General features: G+C 41.0%; 1 protein-coding gene across 2 annotated transcripts in view; it reads left to right on the forward strand.

Annotated features, from left to right (window-relative positions):
• The window catches only part of SASH1 (SAM and SH3 domain containing 1), a 177,884-nt gene that overhangs the window by 130,735 nt on the left and 23,505 nt on the right, over window positions 1–23,644 (forward strand). For both annotated transcript variants that reach the window (XM_084827798.1, XM_084827799.1), the window contains 4 exons: window positions 4,776–5,122; window positions 11,644–11,715; window positions 16,222–16,365; window positions 22,009–22,144. In XM_084827798.1, coding sequence (XP_084683924.1) covers window positions 4,776–5,122; window positions 11,644–11,715; window positions 16,222–16,365; window positions 22,009–22,144 — 699 coding nt within the window. The remainder of the gene's footprint in view (window positions 1–4,775; window positions 5,123–11,643; window positions 11,716–16,221; window positions 16,366–22,008; window positions 22,145–23,644) is intronic.

Below are 23,644 nucleotides of genomic sequence, written 5' to 3' on the forward strand. Positions count from 1 at the left end.
ATAGGGATGACTGTGCCTGGTTGCCATCATATATGATTCTTTCATATGCCATGTTAAAATTAATCATCTGGATCCAAATAGGCATTTGTATTAGGCACCCACACAAGGGACCTACCATTTTACTGCTGTGTTACTGTCTTATTGTCGTCTCTTTTTTATTGATACATGTATTAGTTGTGTTGGCTTTTTATCTGTTTCTTATTTTCTGTGGTTTGGGTTATTGTTTCTTCTTTTTAACTTGGATTTATTATTGCAATTTTATTAGTTGTAGAGACTCTAAAGTGGAAAAGTGGCATATACTTTGGATGAATGAATGAATGAATGAAATGAATGGGTAATAAGGGAGGTCACTGATTTCCCCCTCCTCCCAGCTGCAGCCTTACCACCACCACCACCACCACCACTGCATTGCACACCATTCTAGAACATCCTCTGACTCTGAAGTGTTTTTTTCTGGTTGTGCAAAGGGCTGCAACAGAAAGAGGGAAGCCCCGCTTCACAGACAGAACTCCACCTACTGTTCTTTGGGTCCGAACAAAGTAATTTTTGGTATTTTACAGAGTGGAGGGGTCAATCTGGTTTGTGAACTTGACTGTTGAATTTGTTAGCACACTTGGTCCTGTACCAAAGAGCCCATTTTATCAGCAGAGTTGCAGTATAGCATTGCAATTTATTTATTTTTTTGCTACATGTAGTGAACATATCTGGAAAAAGGTATTAGAAATCCATGGTCAAATCTGATCATGCCAAGGTCACCATGGAGACCTTATTTTTCAAGAGCTGGGTAGATTTCTCCATGATGAAATGTGGTACTGAGTATAGGCTCGAGGGATTTGTGGCGAGTATTGGCAGAAACAGAAGATGGCTTCATTCTTTCTGGTAAGCCCCCAGAATTTCTGTGAAACTCAGACGTTGTTGCCACTTTATTTCACTCATGCTTCTTTACTGCAAATGCTGGAGCTATGAAATGTGACTCTTAAATGAGCTGTGCTGCACAAGGGAATGAAGAGTAAGATAAAATGCAAGTGGGGCTTAGCCCATAGGGTTAGAAGGCCAGTGGGTTTCTCATGGGATCCTGGAACATCTGCCTGACTAGAACCACTCCCTTCAAGCTCTGCAGATTATTCTTTCACCAGGGAATGATGAGTCTGTCAGAAAATGCGTGTGGTTCACTTGGGTGGAAGTGGGAGAATGCCACAATTTCTTCCATGGCAGACAGTGATTTTAACCCTTCAAAATAAAATACGATAGTCATAGGTTTGGCTCCATTTGGCATGATAATTTTTAGGTAAATAAAAGCAAATGTAATAAGGTTTTTTTAAGCCTTCTTATGAAACATTTAATAATGCTTTTTAGTGCTACAACTAAATGTTGTAAACAAGTCTTAAGTTCAGGCTAGGAACAGAAGAAAGTTCTGATGCAGATGTGATTTTTCTGTATTTCCCTGTTTGATGTATGATGTCCCAAATGGCATCCAAGTGCACATCTGCAGACCTTTGAGCACAAACTACATAGACATAATGACTCTGGCTCCACACCTATACAATACTCCATGGCTCAGTTTAGATTTAACAGCAAACTATAGTTTGTTCCAAGAATGAGCAGCAATAGGCCTCGTTAACTCCTTCATCTCTTTCCCTCAGTTAGGAGGGGAGGAGATTAGAAGTTTCTGCTTCTAGTTTGTGGCAAATTCTCTAGATTGTTGTTTTGTCTGAATACAGCCAACTGTGGTTTGTGGGAAAGAGTTTGCCCTCAACCTCTCAAACTGGAATCCCAAACCAAGATGAAACTAGTTTGAATCTAGTTTGAGATCCTAATTTGAGGGTGAACTCTTTTCCACAGATCTGAGCCCAAGGTTTGCCACTGCTCATTTTCATAGCAAAAACCCATGGTTTGTTGTTACATCTGACTTGAGCTAAACATGATCATTGTAGCACTGGAATTGTTCTGTAAGATCTGTCTTGTAAGGCAATTGAGACATCACAATTTTCAAAGATGAAGCAAAAGGCTGCTGATATAATAGGGGTTCAGCCCCTTCTTCGATGGGTTTGAACTCTCCTTGAAGACCCAGGTTCATAGATAGGATTGGATCCAGGAGCACACCCAGAGCATGGATGTCCCGGTTTTAGCTGTGGCCAAGAGTGTATTTACATAGGTGAGGCTGGTGTACCTACTATGTTTCTTCCTAGAAGTTCAGATCTGGTGGTAGTGACACATGCTTTAGTTCAGGTGTGGGCAACTTCAGGAGGTCCAGGGGGCATTTTTGCACCACTGGACCCATTCCCCATGGGCCTCACTCTGTGGGATACCCCATAGTTCACAGGGTGCTGGAAAAAGAATCAGCAGATTGCCACTGAATTTCAGTAGCGAGCAACTTCAGTACTTAAAAAAGGTCAAATTTAGCTTGGTCTGAAGATAAATTTGACCTTTTTAGCATTTCATAGACTAAAGTCACAATGTTACTTTTTTAAATGCTTTTTTCCCCCTGAGCCACTACTAACTTCAGCAGAGCCATTCTGGGAGCAGGTGCATGCGGTCCGCAGGCCTTGTGTTGCCCACCCCTGCTTTAGTTACATCTTATTTGGACTACTAGTAGTGGGCTGCTTTGAAAATTGTTTGAAAACTAAATCTGATTCGGAATGCTGCAGCCATACTATTGATTGGGGCCAGTTATAGGGACCATGTGATGTCTGTGTTAAAGTTCACTGACTACAGGTTTGTTTCCAGACACAATTTAAAGTAGTAGGTGTGACTTTTAAACCCTAAGCAGCTTGGGGCCAGGTTAGTGTTTACTGCCATGTAATTCTGCCTGAGTCTTAAACTTGAAGAGGCCCCACCAGTATCCAGTGCTGGTTTGGGGACTTGAAAGAGGGCCTTCTCAGTGACTGTGCCCAGGCTCTGGAATTCTCCTCCAGGGGATACCTGCCTAACCATCTCTCTGATGATATTATGTCGATAGGTAAATACTTCTTTATTTAGACAGGCTTTGGCCTGTGATTTAATTTGAATTGGTTTCTACTCATTTTAATATGTTTTAATTACCTGCTTCTTGTTTTTTTATTGTTATTTATTTATGAATTGAGATTATTATTTTAAATGTAAAGCAATATAGACATTTTTGGAAATAAAAAATAAATATGTTAATGTGATTGTTTTTATTTTTACTTGACTTGAGCACCATGCAGAAAAGCAAGATGTACATCAAAATAAATAAATAAATGGAACTTATTTCTGAATAAACGTGCAGAGAACTCTGCTGTAAGAATGATCTGGCTAACCTACATTATGAGATAGAGATGTGGCTATACCCACTTTTTAAACTGATGCGTTATAGATCTCGCACAATTTCATATTGTCTTGGTATTCCATGTGACTCTGTATCACAAACTCTAAGACCCTTTCTTAGTACAGTATTGATGTTTTTGTAGGTGATGAAATACAATGTATGCTTTCCAAGATCTTGTTGAGAAGAAAATCAACTCAGTACATAACAGAATGCTTAGTAAATGTATTGCTGAAAAATCTGACTTGAATCATAATATCTGGGACATAGAAAGTTAAAGTTACGTGTGTTACATTTGATTCCATCCCTGCTATTTCTTGTTCTTCTCTGTCAAAACAGATAAACATTTTCAAATGATATATGCAGTTTTTTCTCTACCTATTACAGGAAAAAAGGAAATAAAAAACTTTAGCTTTCCAAATATAGGCCAGCGTAGGTTGGATTTAAACTTCAGTAATTCTATTCATACATGACTCCCATTATATTCAGCCTGACAGCTAGTGTATATAGAGAACATGAATTATGTTACCTATCATTTTCTTTAAGTCCAACATATAATCATAGACTTGCAAAAGACCTAGTGGATTCCCTAGTTATACCCCTTCTTACCTATAACAGCATATCCTGTAGGTCAAGCATCCCCAACAGATGCTCCATCAATTTTTGTTTTTTTAATGTCTTCTACAAGCTTCACAGGCAACGTATTCATACAATAGTTTTTCCTATCTCTTATAGTTGGTAAATTTCCCTCACAGTGTTTAAGCTCAATCTGCAGTCCTGTAATTTAAATTAATTTCTTTGGCCTCGTTTACAGTTGCTGGGGGGACTCGCATACCTGCTGGGGGGGGGGCTGTATACACAGCTGCTGTCATTTATAGCAGCCCCTTTTTTAATCCTCTCCTCATCGCAAAAAGTGAATACTTATTATATCTTTCTGACATTCCTTTGAAAACTGTTGCCATATCCTCTAGGCCAAATGTGTCCAGTGCCTTCACCCGTTATTCATAAGCTTAGTCTTCTACACCCTATACTCACCATCATATTGGCTTTCCTCCAACATTGCTAGATAATTATAATTCTGGCTCATTAACTGTAACTAAATAGCTTCATTTATTCTTGCATATTTAATGGGATTGTGGTGGTTTGTTTGCTACTCTGGATCTTTTATACTGTACTTGTGATAATAACGTTGAAGAAATACTTTGCTACAAAAAGTATATTTTCCCCTTTCAACAAATAGAGATTTGTTTTGTTACAAAAATGAAATCAGGCTATTGAGATGTACACCAGTATCCCAGCATTGTTTTTCCTTTCATCAGTATCACTGCTGGTTTGTGCCCAGATGGTTCTATTCTTCAGAAATGAGGATGCCCCCATCTTTCTTTGGTTGCAGGAAATGCAAAGGTCTTCCCTTCAGGATGCCCCTCTGTTGCCTTTTTCTCACTCATATTTGAATAAGTGACAGCTAATGTGGTGGTATGTTCCCTTTTAGGTGTGGATGAGCATTCATTTGACAGCTCTCCAGTACCAGATGACAGATCGGCACTTTATTCTGGAGTTCACAAGAAGCTACTCTGCTTGGATAACTCTTCTGAGAAACAGCCCGATGAAGACTCTGATTCACTGACCACATCTCCTTCATCCAGCAGCGTAGACACATGGGGTACTAATAGGAAATTGCTCAAGACCTTCAGTAAAACTGATAGCCGTGGCCTTATTAAACCCCCAAAGAAGCTTGGAACATTCTTTTCCTACCCAGAAGAAGAGAAAACTCCAAAAGTTTGCCGCTCCTTAACAGATGGAGAGATGAAGAAGAACCTCAGCTCTCTGAGCCATGGGGTAAGTAAAGAAAGCATTTGCATTTATGATAACAGGCGCAAGCACCATGTCCTGGTATCCTTGGAGGAAATCCAGAGTATCAGGAAGCAGATCCGACTGAAAAAGACAGATTCTAACTACTCATGTTCTAGAGCTTTTCTCTGCCAGCGTCCAGCTAGGAAAGGTGTATCTCCTTCCATCTGTGACCTGCAGCTTCTTCGTCAAAAAGCCAAGGGGGGAGGAGGAGGAAGCTGTGGCTTCCCAAACAGAAAGCTTCGAGGGCGCAGCTCGGTCAGCGAGTTCAATATCACGTATGTGGTGGAGAGAAGCCTATACAGTCACCTCAACCTGTCACATCTGGTGAGGCCCGTTACTGACAGGACCCTGAGCAAATCTGAAGAACAGGATTTGAGGCGATGTCTGCTGGAGGAGGAGGAGGAGGCGAAGAGGAAGTGGGCTGCCACAGTGGACCGCTGTACTAAAAGGGTTCTCTTGAGAATCCACCAAAAGTCTGTGAGTCCCAGAATGATCACTGAAGGTGGCCTACTAGCTCCCATGAGGTTACAGTCAGCATTGCTTGTATTTTTGGATAATAATTTAAAAGCTTCATAGTTCACTGGCTTTCTTTTCTCCCCCCAACCCCTTCCCAATTACTTGCCAACAGGATATTCGAATAAGTCTTTGGACAGAATGATATGGGCCCCATCTACATGAACCTTTTACTCCAGGGCGACTGCGAGTTGAGGTCCCTCGGGACAGATGATGCAGTCACCACTTCGCAGCCATCCATGGTTTTTGTCCGGAAAATGCAGATTCCCAAGGAGGCGTTTTGCTGCATTGTTTTTTGTTTGCTGCGGGTTTCCCCATAGTTGCGAGCCGTCTTTCCCATCCCCAAACTGACTTCATATTTTGCAGTGGGCGTGTTGTAGGCGTGCGTAGTGCTTGCGTCACTCTGCGACACCCCTTTACTCACCCCCATCCCTTTGCAGCTGCGCAGTTACAGAGAGAGGTGTTTTCATTTATCACACTTTTGCACATTTTTGCAGCTTCGTATCTTCACAATGGTTGCTTTTGGACTCAGTACCCAAGGGCCGGGGGGGGGGCGGTCTTGGGGGAGGACCAACTTCACTCCGGCCACCATTTCAGAGCAATGGGTAGGCATGTACCACTCACGTGAACCATTGCGAGAGTCTCGGGCTGGGGAACCGACAAACAGATGGTGTGGAAATGAAGGAGCACAGAACACCCACTTTTTACCTAGTGAGGAAAGGACAGACACAACAGAATCCATAAAACACAAAACAGCCACTGAAGTGTCACACCCCCATTCACACAGGACTGCACAGCTACACATTAAAGTACGATGGTAAAAAAAGGGCACGACGGAGTCTGTTAGGGAAGCCCACAGTAAATCGCGAGTGTATCCCAGCAGAACCTAATTCAACGTTGAAATCCTGTGCAGTTGCAACAGGGCAAAGGGTGAAAGCGGTGCCATGTAGATGGGGCCCTGGTCCCTAGTGTCCAGGTCTGAAAAAAATGTAAGGAGAAAACACATAGCCCTTCCTATTCGGGATGATTTAATTCAGGGGGAGAAACTTTAATGCAGAAAACTGAAGTTCGTATGCAATAAAAATGATGCTGAAGATTGATGTTTTAAACACTTCAACATTCTTTAGAACAGGGCTGTTGAGCTTCTTTCAGCCTGAGGACCAAATTCAATTTCAGAGAAGCTTTCAGGGGCCACATTCCAGTGGTGGATAGGGCCACAGGCAAATGGGGAGGGGCCAAAATTACCAAAAAATACCAGCATATTTTAGCTTTAAAACTCTTTCTGCCAGTTATTAAGCCTTAGGAGAGACATTTCAACCTTTTAGACTGTGTGCGTGCGCACGCGCGCGCACACGCATGCGCAAAAAGCTAAGAAACCACCAAATGGTCCAGGGAAATGACGTGGGCCGGGGGGTGCCATAATGCAGATGGTCAATTTCTTCATGAACATTTGGGGATGGCAAAGGTAGGATGGCAATTGTGCACATGCATCCTTCCATACGATAGGCTGGAATGGCATTTTCAATATCATCCAAATGAGCTCTGCGTGACAGACAAAAACAAAATTGTGTGGCTCCTCTCTCACCAGAAGAGGAATAGAAGGTCTACATAGGAGAGGTTAGAGCAGGAGTTTCATCCAGCCATTTTGGAAGTCTTTATATGTACCTTTCAAAATACCCTGTATCAATTTCTTGCATTTCTTTTATTTCTGCTGATCACTTACAACACATATGGGCAACCTCTGCCCTGTGAATCGCATGTGGCCAAGGCCGTGCATGTGGCCTGACAGAGATATCCGTGCTCAGAAACCCAGTCCCGCCTCCCCCTGCTGAGTTTGTGCTCACCCAAGCCCACTGCTCAGCTGTTTGGTGAACTTGCAGGAATGTGATTATACTGGCAAGGCTAGCACATGGGAAGAGTCATCCCCATGCACTGACTTCCCAGCACAATCGCACTCCCAACCAGCTGTTTGGTGAGCTGGCAAGAGTGCAATTTAAATGGTGAAGATGGTACATAGGGAGAACCATACCTGTGCACCATCCGTCCCATTTAAATTGTGTGCCTCATCCCCACGACAAGCTGATGGGTGCTGGGAAAAGTGTGTGAAGGGGAGACAGGGTGGTTGCTTGGACAGTGTGTGTGACAGTTATGAATGGGTCTGTGTGTGAGAGAGAGGGGGGCAGATAAATGAAGGGGCAGAGGACAAATAAGAAGAGAGGATAAATGAAGTTGACCCTCTTCTCTCGCTCCACCATTTAGCTGAGCCCCACCCACTTTTGGCTGTACAAATACTTATGTCATTAACAGGGCAATCCTACATATATTTACTCAGAACTAAGTGCCACTATCTTTGATGGGGATTACTCCCTGTAAGTTTTAGGTTTGCTGCACACAACAACCTTGTGAAGTGGGGTGGGTTTTTTTCCAGTCTCATTGATAGAAAACATCATAGATAGGAAACTGATGTTGAGAGCTAGCGACTTGCCAAAGGCCACCTAGCAAAACCATGACTGGATTGCATTTTGAACCAGGGTCTCCTGAGACAATGCAATCACACTGTCCATTGGTTCTCAGAGGTTCTCATATTCCTTTGATGCTGAGAAAGAACAAATAATCTGTCCTATTTTCCTACAGCTGTAAAATTATTTTCTTTGTAGGAGGGAAGGGAGGCATACTTGTTAATAGATTCATAAGACCTAGAAGAGATTTCAGTGGAAACAATTACACAGTATAACTCATTGAGAGTTCTAAGAGCCTTGTGTTAGTTCATTTTTAAGGGTGTGACTATGGTAGACAAAATAATGACATAATCTTTATTGCCAATTTGTAGCCGGCTTTGCAGCTACATTTGGCTAGTGACCACTGAGGTACATTAACTTCTGCGTAGCACAATCTTTTCTCAGATGTTTCATACATTAGTTGATTCTGCCCTGCCTTGTAATGTACTTCACTACTTCTCAAGTGATATTCCTTTTTTTCCTTTTTCTTTTTTACTACTGGGGGTGGGTACATAATATTTCAGTTGCTGATAACACCAAATAAATATACTTTGGCTTGAATATTCATAATGTGTGTGTATATCAATAGGTGGTGTGACTCTCATATCCCCTCTAAGAAATTTGAGAAGTTTTGTCCCATAAATATTCTAGTTCTAAACACAACTGCCATTCCATATAGTTATTTATGGTTTTGGTAGTCAGGAGTCAATTCTCCTTTTGTACTACTTGGGATGTGTTTAATTTGTTATATAGGAGAGAAAGGTATGTCCTTTTCCTTTTTTTTCCAGATGGAGCCTTTAATTAACTTCTTGTCGCTCTCTTCTTTTCCAAAATGGCAAGAGCCTGATATGCTGCTTGTGAACTTTAAGCACCTCTGCACCTGTTTCCTCTGAAATCATAATTCATGCTTACTGTAACCTCAGGGGACTGTGGAAGCCTCTTGTTCAGTAGGACTGGTTACTTGTCTTGTATTTACATTTATTTTTGGCATCTAAATTTGTTTTGGTAGCCAAACATGCATGGACCTTTCGAATTTGCATCAACATGTTTTCTGATCGCATGACCATTCCATTGAATATCCACAGTCTTTATTTGGCATGTTACTCATACAGTTATTAGAAGCTATGAAGTATATATTTGAAAGCAAATTTCATTCTACCAGCTATAGTAGTACAGCTTGACTCCTTAAATGGTACTACTTTTGGTTATACGTTACATTCCAGCATATTGCCAAAAAGCATCTTTTGACTATGTTTTTATATATATGCTGTCACATATGCCAAAACTATGACTCCTTATTTGATAAATACCCATCGGTTATGTTTAGCCTCAAAACTTGATTCCAGCAAGTGGATGCTCCCCAACAAAGCCTTGTTTGGTGAAGGATAGAAGCTTTCTTGACACAATCCTCTAGATGCAGCATACTAGTCAACTTCAGGTGACTTGTACACTGGTAATAGACACAACATAATATTAAAAGAGAGAGATTTCCTATAAAGCATTTATTGTGTGACACGTTGTTGGTGCCCTGCACCATATAATATAGGATAATAATTACATTTCAATAGGGAAAGTTATAAACACAGACGAATATTGGATCAAGGCATAGAAATGACAGGCTGTTTTACTTCTAGAAAGGGCAAAAACTCCTTTTGTATAACTGAAAAGGAGTCGTGCAACCCTATAGTATCCTTTCAAATAATGCGTTATAAATGAGGACCATTACCTAGATCCAAGTACTTCCTGCCTTACTGTGGAAGTGTGGCTTTGCTTAGGGTGCTTTTTAGCTATTTGGAAGAAAGGTAGTGTCATAATGTTGAAATCGGCATCAGTATTTCTGTCTTGGGCCACTGGTCTGAAAGTAGGGATGCACAAAAGTCACCTACCTTTTCGACGGTATGATTCACGGTGGGGGGGGAGGTGCGGAGCAAAATCCTAAACCGTCTGGCTCCACGGAGCCGCCAGCCAGGGCCGTCCGCAGCTGGAGTTCCGACCGCGGATGGGCTGCTGCAGTCGCAAATGGTGGCCACCGTAGCGGCCGCCATTTGCGTCCTGCGAAGCTGCCGTGATAGGCTATGTAAGTATTTACGTAGCCTATCATGGCAAGCCCCCCCCAAAAAAACAGCATATGCAAATGGCGGCTGTGGCGGCCGCCATTTGCGTTCCCTATTTTGAGCCGTTTTAGCCTACGTAAATATTTACGTAGGCTATTACTGCGAAAAAAAGGGAACGCAAATAGCGTAGTGGGCGCCATTTGCATTCCTTTTTCCCCCCTCCACTTTAGTCTACGTAAATATTTACGTAGGCTATTACGGCAAAAAAAAAAGGAACGCAAATAGCGCCCACTACGCTATTTATGTTCCCTTTTTTTCGCCGTAATGGCCTACGTAAATATTTACGTAGGTTAAAATGGCTCAAAATAGGGAACGCAAATGGCGGCCGCCGCAGCTGCCGCCATTTGTGTATGCTGCTGTGTTTTTTTGGCTTGCCATGATAGGCTACGTAAATACTTACGTAGCCTATCATGGCCTCCGCAGGGACGCAAAAGGCGTCCCTGCATTAGCCGTGATAGGCTACGTAAGTATTTACATAGCCTATCACGGCTATGATCTGGAAGCGAATGGCGGCCGCAGGGTGGCCGCCATTCGCAAGTCAGCGCGGACGGCAGCAGGTAAGTGCTCCGTTTCGCACGCCTTTCATGGGTTGGGGGGGCGGGGGCTTCGTTCCGCCACGGATTTCGGGGGGCCGAATGCACTGGCATTCGGCCTCACCGAGATCCGTGGCGGAATTCTCTGACATCCCTATCTGAGAGTGACTCATTCCACTAGTCTCATTCTACTAGATTGTGCCACTGTAAATATAACCTACTTTCTCTCATAGCAGTAACAAAGCTGCTTTGTACCATGGAGGTCTTGGTGGAGCCAGTGTTTTCTAAGAATGAATCCCCTATTAATGTATCTCACTTGGAAGCTTAGGCATATTGCCTTTTTGGTGTGAGGTACTGAAGATATCTTTGAGAGGCCTTCAACACCTATTGTGTTTGAGTAGATCCTTAGGAGTTCTAGATGTTTGTCTGCTTCTAGAATTTTTCAGCACCACGTATGTTTGGATCCAAGTCTTTTTTGTTATTACTTTCCATCCCATTGACAAAAAGAGACACTGGGAACAATTTCAAGATTTAAATTGGTTATGTGAAAAGATTCCTCACTCTAGGAATACTTTCTGTACTCCTTTATGGAACATCCTTACCTGGCCAAAGGGAATTTTTAAAAATCTGAAGATCATATGCATTATAATGAACAGCAAAAGACCAGGAAGAGACATCATGATGCATGAATGTAACGCCAGAATCTTCTAAGTTTCTCATCACGTTTTGTTGTTACTATTGTTTGTACAATTGGATTTCTCCAGTGTCTTCTGTACCCCAGAAAATGTTTGATTCTGTGTACTGATTTAGTTGTAATGAGGTTAGCATAAACCTTTCTTATTTCACAGAGGACCTGCAGCTTTGGTGGCTTTGATTTGACAAATCGCTCATTGCACATTGGAAACAATTTGGATCAGATGGTAAGTATGAGTTACAGATCCAAATATGACACTGACTGAGGCTCATTTTTCATGTTACAGTGAGTTACAGTGATGATATTTAGAACAGAATTAAAATGCAGTGACAACTGCCATAATAGTAGCTCTATGATCCAGAAAAATACCACCAATTTTCAGTTGCTAGAAACTGAGCTGATTCTTTAGACTTTGGAATGACATTTTGATACACACTGCATTGCAAGTTAATGATGGACAGTTGCTTTTATACAATACAAAAACTGTTAAGTATTTGCCATTTAATTATAGTGATTAAAAGTGTTGATTATGATGGTCACCTACTTATATTGGAGAAAATAGATTAGCACTGAATTGTGTGTAATAAAAGTACAGTGTGTATCCATATTCAGGTACAATAGTGCCCAGCTAGGTAAAGTGCAATTCTGAACAATGTTTTGTATGTTGGGTTTTGAAATAGTTTGATTATGCTCTTAACATTCAATAGGAAGATGTGTAGGAAAATGCAATAGAATTGTAGGAGTGACTGGGAATGTATTACGATATAGCAGTAGCAGAACATACAGTCATGTCTGGTACTCCCAGTAATGATGGTAATACTTAGTCCTTGCCTTCAACACTAGAAGCAGACTCCAACCTCTTTCACCATAACAGTAGCTGTATTGGTACAGCTTCATTGACCATGGAGGAATGCCAGTATTCATGAATGCAATATAAGGAACTTTTTGGAGATGTTCAAGTGTGGGGAAAGAGTATTGGGGCTGCCTCCGACCTAGTATGGTAACCAAATGCTATAGGAGTGGGCCTGTCTTTCTAGTTCTACCCAGGGGCCCACAAATGCACTTACTAAGGCCAGGGGAGTTTCCCTAGAATTGAATCTTGGAGCGGGACAGTACAATGTCAGGAGAGCTCTTGCCTTTCCCCAAGCCACAAAACATTTGTGAAACCCTGATAGCAGTACATGGTAAGGAGAATAGGTTGAATTTGTACACAGTGAGTGTTGTACAATTTATACACTTGAATAGTGACCTATATAAATACAGTTAGGTGGAGCTTTCTCTTTATGGCAAGCTATTCCCAATATGGGACCTCCCAATTTTCACTATGCTGCCGCACACCTTGTTTTTAGAAATTTAGCATAGAGAAAACTGAACCATCTATATGACAAGCAGGACTGTATGATATTGTCTTTGTTTATTTCATAATTAGATCACAAATAGCAATCAATTTGGTGACCACTCACATATTTTACCTCTTTTTTTGAAGGTTCTAATTTGCTTGGTATTATTTTACACATGCATGTTTTCACACTGTTGCTTGGGAATTGTAATGTGGAGGAAGGTGAAAACAGAGTGTTGCCTAGGGAACCACAAAGCTCTCTTTTATTCTGCATCTGTAACACCAAAACAATAGACAGAAACCATTTGTCCCTACCGCCACTACCAACATCACCATCGCCACTCATGGTTCATGGCTTCCACATAGATGTACTCATTTGCCAGCCAAGGAGTTTAACTTGGCCAGGAGGATCAAATCAGTAGGATCTCCCCACCACTCAACATAAGAAAATCCATCCACTAAATGAAGACATATCTGCTATGAGTCTGACTGAAATCATACCAGATCCCAAGACCTGAGGGAAAGATATTCATAGAGATGCCCTGGAAAGGATACATTAACTAACTAACTAACTAACTAGCTAGCTAATTAAATTGGAAGCAGGTTGTGACTATTTAAGGATGGGGATGTCCATCCCACAATAAAATGAATAATGTGAGAAGGTAACACTCACATTACAAGTATGTTATTTGCGATCCTCATGGTTTCTCTGATAGTGAGTGGTTATATGAACAACTTGCCATTTGATGCAGCCTCCACAGCTGCTTATTAGTATGAATTGGGCCATAATGTGGGTTGGGGTGGAGAACGTGTTGAGATCGATAGACTTATATGGGGAGGAGAGCGAGCTGAAGGAGGAATGGTACCTATATGGTGCTTCTTTGTTTTCTTCTGTGGGACACATTAAAGCTTCACTGGAAAGGGAACATCGCTGGCAGAATCATATTTTCAAACATGGTACTGATTTGTGGTTTCTCACTTGTTTTGACATTGTTTTAAGACCAAGTGCAGCTTTTTAATGAAATAACGTACATATGATTTTTTTAAAAGATAGCTTTTTTCCAACCCCATCCTCACATTTCTCACTTCTGAAGGCTTCTCTCTCTTTCTGTTCCTTGAGCCAGCTTTGTCACTGCACCAGGCATTTTTAGAATACTTAGAGCAGGCAAGAAGGTATTCCAGTTAAATCCATGATTTTGTTAATGGACCGCTGTCCCACTGATTTTAAATCCTTTTGAGTTCCTGAATCGCCTTGGATTGGTGTGTGAGTGTGAGGGAAATGGCTCTAGCTGGACAATATCGTTGGCGGAAGTGGCCAGATGGCTGGCCTGTCTGGGGGGAGTGGGAGGTGTGGTGAAGTGCAGCTGCAGAAGTCTGGACATTTAGAATAAACACATACACAGAGTATGGGCTATTAGATAAGTAGCAGCGTCATGCTGGAGTTTGGATCCCCACCACCACCACCACACCTCCCCGTCCCCATCCCCCTGGATTGAAAATGTTCCTCTGTCTCCTCCCTGAAACTCAAGTTGATCCTATGAAGTTGATCTATGGTAGGTTCTGGACAAATAAAAGGAAATACTTCTTCACACAGTACATTATCTTGTGAAATTAACTGTCACAAGTAATAGCCACTGACCTGGATAGCTTTTTAAAAGGATTAGGCAAATTCACAGAGGATGTGTCTGTTATTAGCTACCATCCATGGCTGCCAAATAGAATCTCTGTATTTCAAGATAGTATACCTTTCAAGAGCAGATGGTAGAGACAGGATAACTGCCTTCATGTCCTATTTCTGAACTTCCAAGCTGGCCACCCATGGCAATGCAGTGCTGGACTTCATAGACCTTAGTCTGTAATTATGTTCCAGTGGTCCATCAAGGTTCTAGTTGCATCTCCCCCTGCTTTTTCCTACCTTCCTTGACTTCTCCCCTTTCCTCTAATTGTTCAGTTATGGCTGTAAGCTTAATTCAGACATTTGAGTGCTCTTTTTCCTTTCTGGTACCCATATATTTTCCTTTGTGGGGCCAAAAACAGCTGGTGGATGATATTTAGCACAGAAAGGTCTACAGGGAAGGATTAAGAACCTCTCCCCCAATGCGAGTCTTATGCTTTACATTGCAGCCTCTGCAGTTGCATTTTGTAAAACAAAACAAAAGCAAGAACAAACTACACACAGCCGAGTGCCATGCGTAGTTTAGCTATAGAGCAGCTATTGATATTGCAACAGGAGTGAATACTGGAATGTATATGCTTAATGTTTGCCACTATCAGTTGAATCTACCTGGAATTTCAATAAACAGAATATAGTTATCCTTATAAACAAACATTGATCTCAGCTTAGAGCCAAGAGTACTTGGTAAAAAGTGCTCTGAAAATTGAAATGATCATACAAGCAATAGGAGATGGAATTTGAGCTGTACTTGAAATTACTTTTCTCATCTTCCAAAATGTTAAAAAAGAAAGAAAGAAAGAAAGAAAGAAAGAAAGAAAGAAAGTTGAAAAGCAGTACATATTGAAAACAGTGATGAGGTTCATGGAAGCTGAATACAATGTAACATTTCCCTTTAGGGTAGTGTATTTGTCATGAAACTTACATGTGAAAAAGTTAAGTCAGCATTGGACTCTCCCACAAGTATTGTTAAAGAAAGATCCATGGGGCAGGAATTAGAAGGTAGTTAACATTCTGACTCATGACTCTCGCTGAAAAATCAACATGGGTGGCCAGTTTCAACATCTTGCCTGTGTTTCAATGTTTGTCCACAGCTTCATAAAGCTATGGATGCATGTTCCTCCCTCACCACTTCTGGTCATGTGCCAGCTTTGGTACAGAGATTCTGGCTTATTATCCTGGTTTGTAAAGCAACATTAAACCAGCGTTTCCCAGTTTGGACATAATGAGGAACTCAGACTTAATGCAAGCCAAGATCTACACACTAAAGCCAGCACATGAGGAAAGAAGGGGCGGAGGACCAATTGTTTACAGCTTCATAAATGGCAGATCAACCTTCCCCAACCTGGTGCCCTCCAGATATTTTGCACTTCAACTCCCATTATCCCCAGCCAGTATGGCCAATGGTTAAGAATACTGGGAGTTGTAGTCTAAAACATCAGAATGGGGGAAGGGTGCCATAGAGGGCATTATTTGCCACATAAGTAGGAGTTTCTGATATCTTATTTCTTACGTGTATGCCTCCATGGGTGACATTACAAAAATGCTCCAGAAGTAAATGTTACTGGGAAAAGCTAGTCTTGTTCAGAGAACTTGCAAAAATCTGTGAAACGTGAGCCACAATTCCACCCATCATTGTTTCCTTTAAATACATTTGCTTTGAGAGTTGGCCAGAGATGGCAAATTGTGATCTTTATTTTGATTCCTCTTTCATTTTACAGGGTAAAGATGGTGATTTTGTTTACAAAGAAGTGATCAAATCCCCCTCTACTTCCCGCATATCTCTTGGTAAAAAAGTGAAATCTGTAAAAGAAACCATGAAGAAAAGGATGTCTAAAAAATACAGCAGCTCCTTGTCAGAGCAGGTATGCAAGTTTGTTCATTTCCTTGTTTGCTTTAAATTAAATAACAGCTGGGTGTTTTACTTTCTAGTGTAAATACTGGAAGATCCCTTGATTCCTATGTTTTGAGATATCATTGAAAGGTACAACAGTGTCACTAGAGAAACTTCCCATGGGAATAATATAGTGAAGCAATTCCAAGGCCCTTTCAAAACTATTTACTATGAAAAGAGCTTCAATGACACCATAAAAGGGAGTTAGAATTGAGTTAGGCCAGTAAAGTATATGATTTCATTCCATATATGCTGGTAGTTCACATGCTGTAAAGAATGAATGGCTTTATATATTTTGCATTAGTCCTCTAGCAATGTCAGAGTACCCCAACACATACTCCAAATTACACAGCAGCATACACTTTACAACAAACACATATTCCAGTTTAAAAAGAATTAAATGTGTTTCAAATTTAGACTGCATTTTCTTATCTAAATTTATGCCGTGCCCTGTCCTCTTGATAATTTCTTTTTATTTTATTTAAAATATTTATGTTCCCCTTCTCCTTTGTTCAAACATCGTACAACAAAAAGATGCAATAAAACAACTTAAAATCTTCCGCCATTAAACTTATCTGTAATACAGTTATTTAAACACACCATCTTTCTAAATAACCAAAAAGTGTATCATATTCAAATATAAACACTGTTTAAAAATAAAAAAGATGTAAAAGTTATTGGGAAAATATTTAAAAATATTGGGGAAATATATTTATTTATAGAAAAGACTTGCATTGTATCTAGGAGAGCTCTGATTCACTTCATTTAATCATCTGTGGCTCAGTGGTAGAGCACCTGCTTTGCATTCAAATGTTCCCAGGTTCAATCCTCGGCATCTCCAGGTAGGACTGGAAAAATTCCTAATTGAAACCCTGGAGAGCTGCTGCCGGTCAGTGTTGACAATACTGGGCTAGATGGACCAATGGTCTGTATATGGCAGCTTCCTAATTGTTCTAAAGAAAAAAAAAACCTATGGTGTGAAATCCCTATAATTCAGGGGTGAGGAACCTCTGGTCTTCCAGATGATATTGATCTCCAACTCCCATCATCCCTGACCATTGGCCATTCTGACAGGAGCTGATGCGAGTTGGAGTCTGATAACATCTGGGGGGCCATTGGTTCCCTACCCCTGGTGTAACTGCCCGGTGGTTACGTGCTCCATTATAAATATGCCCCATAAAGTCCTTTCATTGAAAAATAATCGTGCCGTTTTGTACTCCACAAGTTTTTGGGATGAGGAGCATTTATAGGAAAAATGGCATTTGCAAATAAAGACGGCAAAATAACTATGCAAATATTTCTGGAATTTCTCTCCTATTAGTGATAGTCTACAAAACTATGCTTGGGAAAGATAGTTCCAAGAATAGGAATTCGTCTCAGAGAGCATCTCTGTGTCACTTTGCAGTTTGTCTGTGTGGCATGGAAGGCTATCTCAAGAAGCCATCCCCAACTGTAGGGGCCGTAACAGAACACAGGGTGGTCTTCCATATAAGCCTAAAACATTCCTGCATATAGGCCAAAAGTGTGTGAATTCCATTTTGTCCAAAAAAACTTTGCAAATGAACATGGTGTGCCTTTATCACATATTTAATTCCCTCATCATAGAGATCTATATAGTTGATCCTTAAAGTTCATTCTGAGCATGTATTCCTTTAAAGCTGCTCTTTCAGTTTCCTCTTGCCAAAATCAATCTGTTTTTCCAAGCATGTTGCATTTGGCACACTTCATTCAATTTGGTTTGGTAGGTTGTCAAAATACCCAGCACTTCTCTTTTTTTCATCAGTTTTTTCCACTTGAACTGTAAGCATAACAAGTAATTGCTGGCAAGCAACCACAGGCATTGGCATGGGCTGGAAAAATAGTTTCCATTGATTAAATACCGCCCTCTAGAGGACTGTTGAATAATAAGGATGCAATGGGGTACCAGTACGTTGCATTCAGAAGCTCAAGGCTAGTATTTGATAAGCAGAACATTGCCGCATGTGTTTATCTTTATGTCTTCCGAGACAGGTTGGAATAATATTGCCAAGCTAAATTCAGGTCTACAGTCCCTATCATTATTTTGATTCATTCTTATCTGCAGTGATATGAGACTGATTTCAAGCCAGAAGCCCGTCACTTTGGTAGTATGTCTGTTCAGCATCCTATCACAGTGGGTCTGGAGCCCTGAGTTACTGCAAATAAAGAATTTGTCTGAGGATCTATGCAGAAATGAGGCAACCCTTATAGTCTTTCCTGAAGCAAAGCCCATTGTTATCCACCAGACCATCTCAGTGGTGTCAGACTCCTGGAATAAAAATAGAATCAGTGGTGGTAACATGATAGCACATCCATCTCCCAAAGCCCATTTCTGATGCATCAGATTGCTACAAAGCTCCATTACAATGCTGACAGATGTAACACAAACGTCATGGTCTCTGTTGATCCTAAAATTGAATAGTGCTGTAACACAGCCAAGCATTTAAATATTTTCATGTAAGCCATCCTTTGGTAAAAGAGATATATATTTTCTTGATTTTGTGGGGGCCAAGGAAGATCAAAGTAGCCCTACCTGAATTAATGCTCATCGAAACATTACTTATACAATAATTAGTATAACTAATTACTAATAACTAAGAGTAATCAGCAGAAGTAAAGAGCACCTCCTAACTAATTTTAGTGCCTTAGAGGCAAGTTGACCGTAATACTGGTGATGAGTTAGACTCTACTTGCTTTTTAAAAGTTTTGTACCTGAGCCTTGTATAGGGACAGTTTTAAAATGGTAATCCTTTAAAGAACCAGACTTTAATTGGTTGTAAAATATTAAGAATGTTATGTCTAGATACGAAGATTGAATGTCTTGATTCAACAGTCAAGTTGTCTTGATACCAACAGTCATCCTGAAAACCCAGTGTGACCTAGAGAGAGCTAAAATGTTATAAATGTTTTAAGGCACAATTCTATGCATGTTTAGACAGAAAAGAAGTCCTACAACTCCTAGCATTTCCCAGCCAGCATGGCTGTCTGGGGAATGCTGGGAGTTATAGGACTTTTCCCCAGTGTGGCTGGCTGGGGAATGCTGGGAGTTGTAGGACCTTTTCTGTCTAAATATGTATAGGATTGTGCCCTTAGTGCCTTAACTTGGAAGTACAACACCTTCACTTAAAGCCGGGGTGGCCAACTTTTGGCCCTCCAGATGTTTTGGCCTAGAACTTCCATCAGCCATAGCCAGCATAACCAATGGTGACGGTTCATGGGAGTTGTAGGCAAAAACATCTGGAGGGCCACAAGTTGCCCATCTCTGACATAAAGAGAGTTTGTGGTACCAGCTGAATCTTACAATTAGGTGTGGCAGTAATGAAGCCCAGGGATTGCCAGCCCCAACTGTGCATAATCATAAATGCCCAGATATCAGGTTTGAGGTGATATTTGTCATGTTTGCAAAGTTTTCCCAATACCATACAGCGAGAAACAAAATGCTTAAATAAAATGAAATGTACCCTTTCCTGCAAATATAGTATGGCCCAAGCATAGGCATCCTCCTTGCTTTGTAGCTGATCATATGATTTCTGGAACATAGAGGGTGGCAGTACAATATTTGCTTCCATGGCCCAGTCCTAGGAGGTTGTTGTGCCCACAATTTAGTAAGATTCCAATTTCTAATTCTAATTTAGTAAGAACTGCATGGACATTTCTGCAAAAGTGTTCAAGAATGGAGTACAAGAAACATAGCCATTAGAAAAATGGAAGGCACTTTCTTATTAGCAATCTGTGGCTTTGGTTCTCCAATTCTCTCTGGAGATTTGCTTGATTTGTGGGAAGATGTTTCCTGAATACTCTGCAGCATGCAAATAACAGGCTTCATTCAGATGGTTTGTGATTTCATGTCTGTGGAATAGCCAGCGATCCTTGTATATCAGCAGGTTTCTTTTAATTTCTTGCTTTAGATAGTCTTGAATATTGTACCATGTTATTTTCTTGCATTGTCATTTATCAAACAAAATGCTTTCTTTGCACCAGGATGTGTGCAGACATCCACACATAACATAAATGAATGTTGTTCTGACTGCAGATAGCTCCCAGAAATTACTGTTTCAGTCCTTCTAAATCTGTCTTGTTACTTGAATGAATGAAAAAAAAAAAAGCCCATTACCTTACGTGTAAAGGATTTTTGCTTTGTTTACAAATTTTGTAAGTGAGTTGCATCTTCAGGTTATTTCATTTTAACACCATACCTATGAAAAATAATGAGCGTAGTTATTCAATCCAAACTGTAACGTTTCTGTTATTTCATCTGCCATTTATGTAGTGTTAACTTTTCATAGTTATCTTCAGCAAATACACATGAAAAGGTTTATTTTAAGGTTTATGAAAGCATCACAACTCTAGAAAACATAATGAAACAGCTAAATCACAAGTAGATACTAAGATATAGGTGACAGAGTCAAAATAATCTTTTAATTAATTGTAAGTTTTGGCTAGAAATACTTTAAAGGGCTTTTTCCTTGTGCAAAAGCTTTTTCTGTACTGCTGAGAAGTGGGGGAGAAGTGACTCTTTCTTCCCATCTGCCCTGTTCCAAATTGAGGTGGGTTTTTTTTACTGTTTCCCTCCCATTGGTTTTTTTTTCTTTGTTTTACATACCATAGGGTTGCATCCAAAAGCTGAAGTCATACGCATATTTATCTGGGAGTAATTTCCATTGAACACAGTCTGAGTAAACATGTAGAGTAGGAGAAATAGCTTCCTACAGCTGCAGGAGAATTTCTGGTTTTGTTTCCAGTCTTGACAATGTGGTCCTGTGTGAACTTGGTCATGTTTTCTCATGGGCTGGGGCCATGATTTCTCATTTTTTCACTAGTGTCCTCTTAGCCAAAGCTAAAAAATACCCTATTTATATAGTTCCCATGAGCCCCAGCCAGCAGGACCAGTGGTCAGGGATTATGGAACTGTATTCCAAAATGTCAGGAATGCATCAGCTTGGGGAAGGCTGTTTTAGTCTATAAGGGAGTAATCCTATTGGGATAGGCGGCCACCTCCAAACTCGGAGGCAACTGCCTATCGTATGCATGGCAGGAGGAGCACAGAGGGGTCCTCTCCTCTGTGCTCCAGCCGCCCTCATTCGCAGCTAGACAGACAATTTCGACTGTCTAGCCGCGGGACATTGGAGCGCAAGGTGGAGGAGGGCAGACGATGCATAGGGAGTGTCATACTGGCACTTCCACACCTCCCGCCTGGGAATGCCTCCTTTTTGCCTCACTCCGCGCTGCTTTTACGAGCCTGGAGATGACCCGCACTGCCTACAAGGCGGTAGGGGCGGGGACAGGGAGTCAGTTCTTCAGGAACTGACCTCGGGGCATGGGCTCCAAGGTCGGTTCACTGAAACCAACCAATCCTATGGCCGTCTAGCTGCTGTCTAGTGGCCGTAGGATTGCGCCCTAAATGGTTAGGAAAGAAGAACCTTCTCTTACTCACCTTTTCTAGGTTTGTCCATTGCCTCAGTTGGGTCCTTTAGGATCCAGATGCATAGCAATGGGCTCTACCCTAGGTGGTAACGTTTGTCAAACTACATAAACCAACAGTTCTAACTTGAGTGTATGGGAATCTGAAAATAAATTGTGTGTAATTTTCTTTCAGGATTCCAGCCTGGATGTAATGCCAGAATCTCCTCAGTCACCGCAGCCAGATACTGATTCTTTAGATAAACCCAAGCTGAAAGCTGGTGGTTCAGTAGAAAGTTTGAGGAGCTCACTAAGTGGCCAGAGCTCAATGAGTAAGTAATAAGTACAAAGTTCAACATGGTCTAGTTGAGACGTAACTCATGGTTTATTAGACCAAGAACTAGTATTGTACTCATGTATTCCTCACTTTCATGTGCCTGACTTCATAGAATAGTAGGGTTGGAAGGGGCCTACAAGACCATTGAGTCCAACCCCAGGCTTTGGTGCTTTCATAATGGGAAACTGGGATTTAACAAACCCTAGAAGTGTTCTATTATGGGACATAGGAGGAGGGAGCATGCAGACACGGTGGAGCTGTTCACATGACATGGCAGCCCATACAAACCTTGCATAACTCATGATTTGTTTAATGCTCACATAACCCACACTCACCAGGTTTGCACGACACAACAGTCCCTGAGCGAGGATTGCATATTCAAAATGGTGGCCGCACTCGCCTGAGTGGGGGTTGCATATGCAACCTGGCGCATGCAGACACTGTGGCTCATCATGGGTTAAGTAACCTATGTGAAGCCGCAGTGTGCCTTCCAAACCCGGTCAATGTTTTCTCCTAGTCTAATTAACCATGGTATATTAGGCCAAGATATTTATGTCTAAACTGATCCAATATCTTTTAAAATGAAACTCATGATTATTTTTACACATCAAAAAGCCGCACATAAGGGAAACTAAATGTGAAGCGTAGCTGAAATCACAAATGCTGGAGGGCAAGTCAGTTAGTACTTGGAAGAGCAGTACTTCAGCTCTTATCTTGTTCAGACAGACTGCATGTGGACCAATATTCCTGGGGTATTTTTACCTACCGTCTTGTCAGACTCAAAGAAACTGCTTTGTTTGAGTTAACAGGGATTGAGCCTGTGAAGGGAATGAAAATACCCAAAGATTGCTTCAAATAAATTGTGAGGTTTTCTACTGAGGGATGCTTGATAGTACTTGAGAATCAAGGCTTTGTTACCTTTTTTGTGAGAAGTTGGGCATTCTCGCTTGGTGAAGTGTGAAAGATATAAAAGTTTTTAGCAAATGTTAATGGTTGGGCAGGTCTTATCTAAAGATATTCTACATGCAATCATCAGTCCCTCCATCTGTTTTAAATTAATAACTATAAGAATTGGGCTCATATTTTAAACCAGTGGTGGCAAAGAATATGGACAACTGGCCTTGTGTGACCCTTAAGCCTATGCCGAAGGTGAAGCCAAAACCAGCCAAAGGAATCAGTATTTAAGTTATTGTTGGGAATAAATATTTTAAATAAAAGAACTACAACTGAATTTGAAGGTACTTAAAGATATAAGCTGGATAGATAATATGCCTCTATCTCAGAGAAGAAAATATGTAGAGATAAACTACAGAAACTGCCTAGTGGCTGTGCTTTTCCAAAAATATAATCATATGTTTTGGGATCTTAAGTAGCGGTGTGGTTCCTAAGAACCCTCCCTTCACAGGTAACATAAACAGCAGGTATTTTCCTAAATTGAGCCTGAGCCTATTACTGTGTCAAAGCAAATCTCCAGTGATAGTCATCTTTGTGCTTC

The sequence above is a fragment of the Heloderma suspectum genome, chromosome 1 (assembly GCF_057233095.1).
Source record: "Heloderma suspectum isolate Gila_16-S chromosome 1, 16-S_ref, whole genome shotgun sequence".
In the NCBI taxonomy this organism is placed as follows: Eukaryota; Metazoa; Chordata; class Lepidosauria; order Squamata; family Helodermatidae; genus Heloderma; species Heloderma suspectum.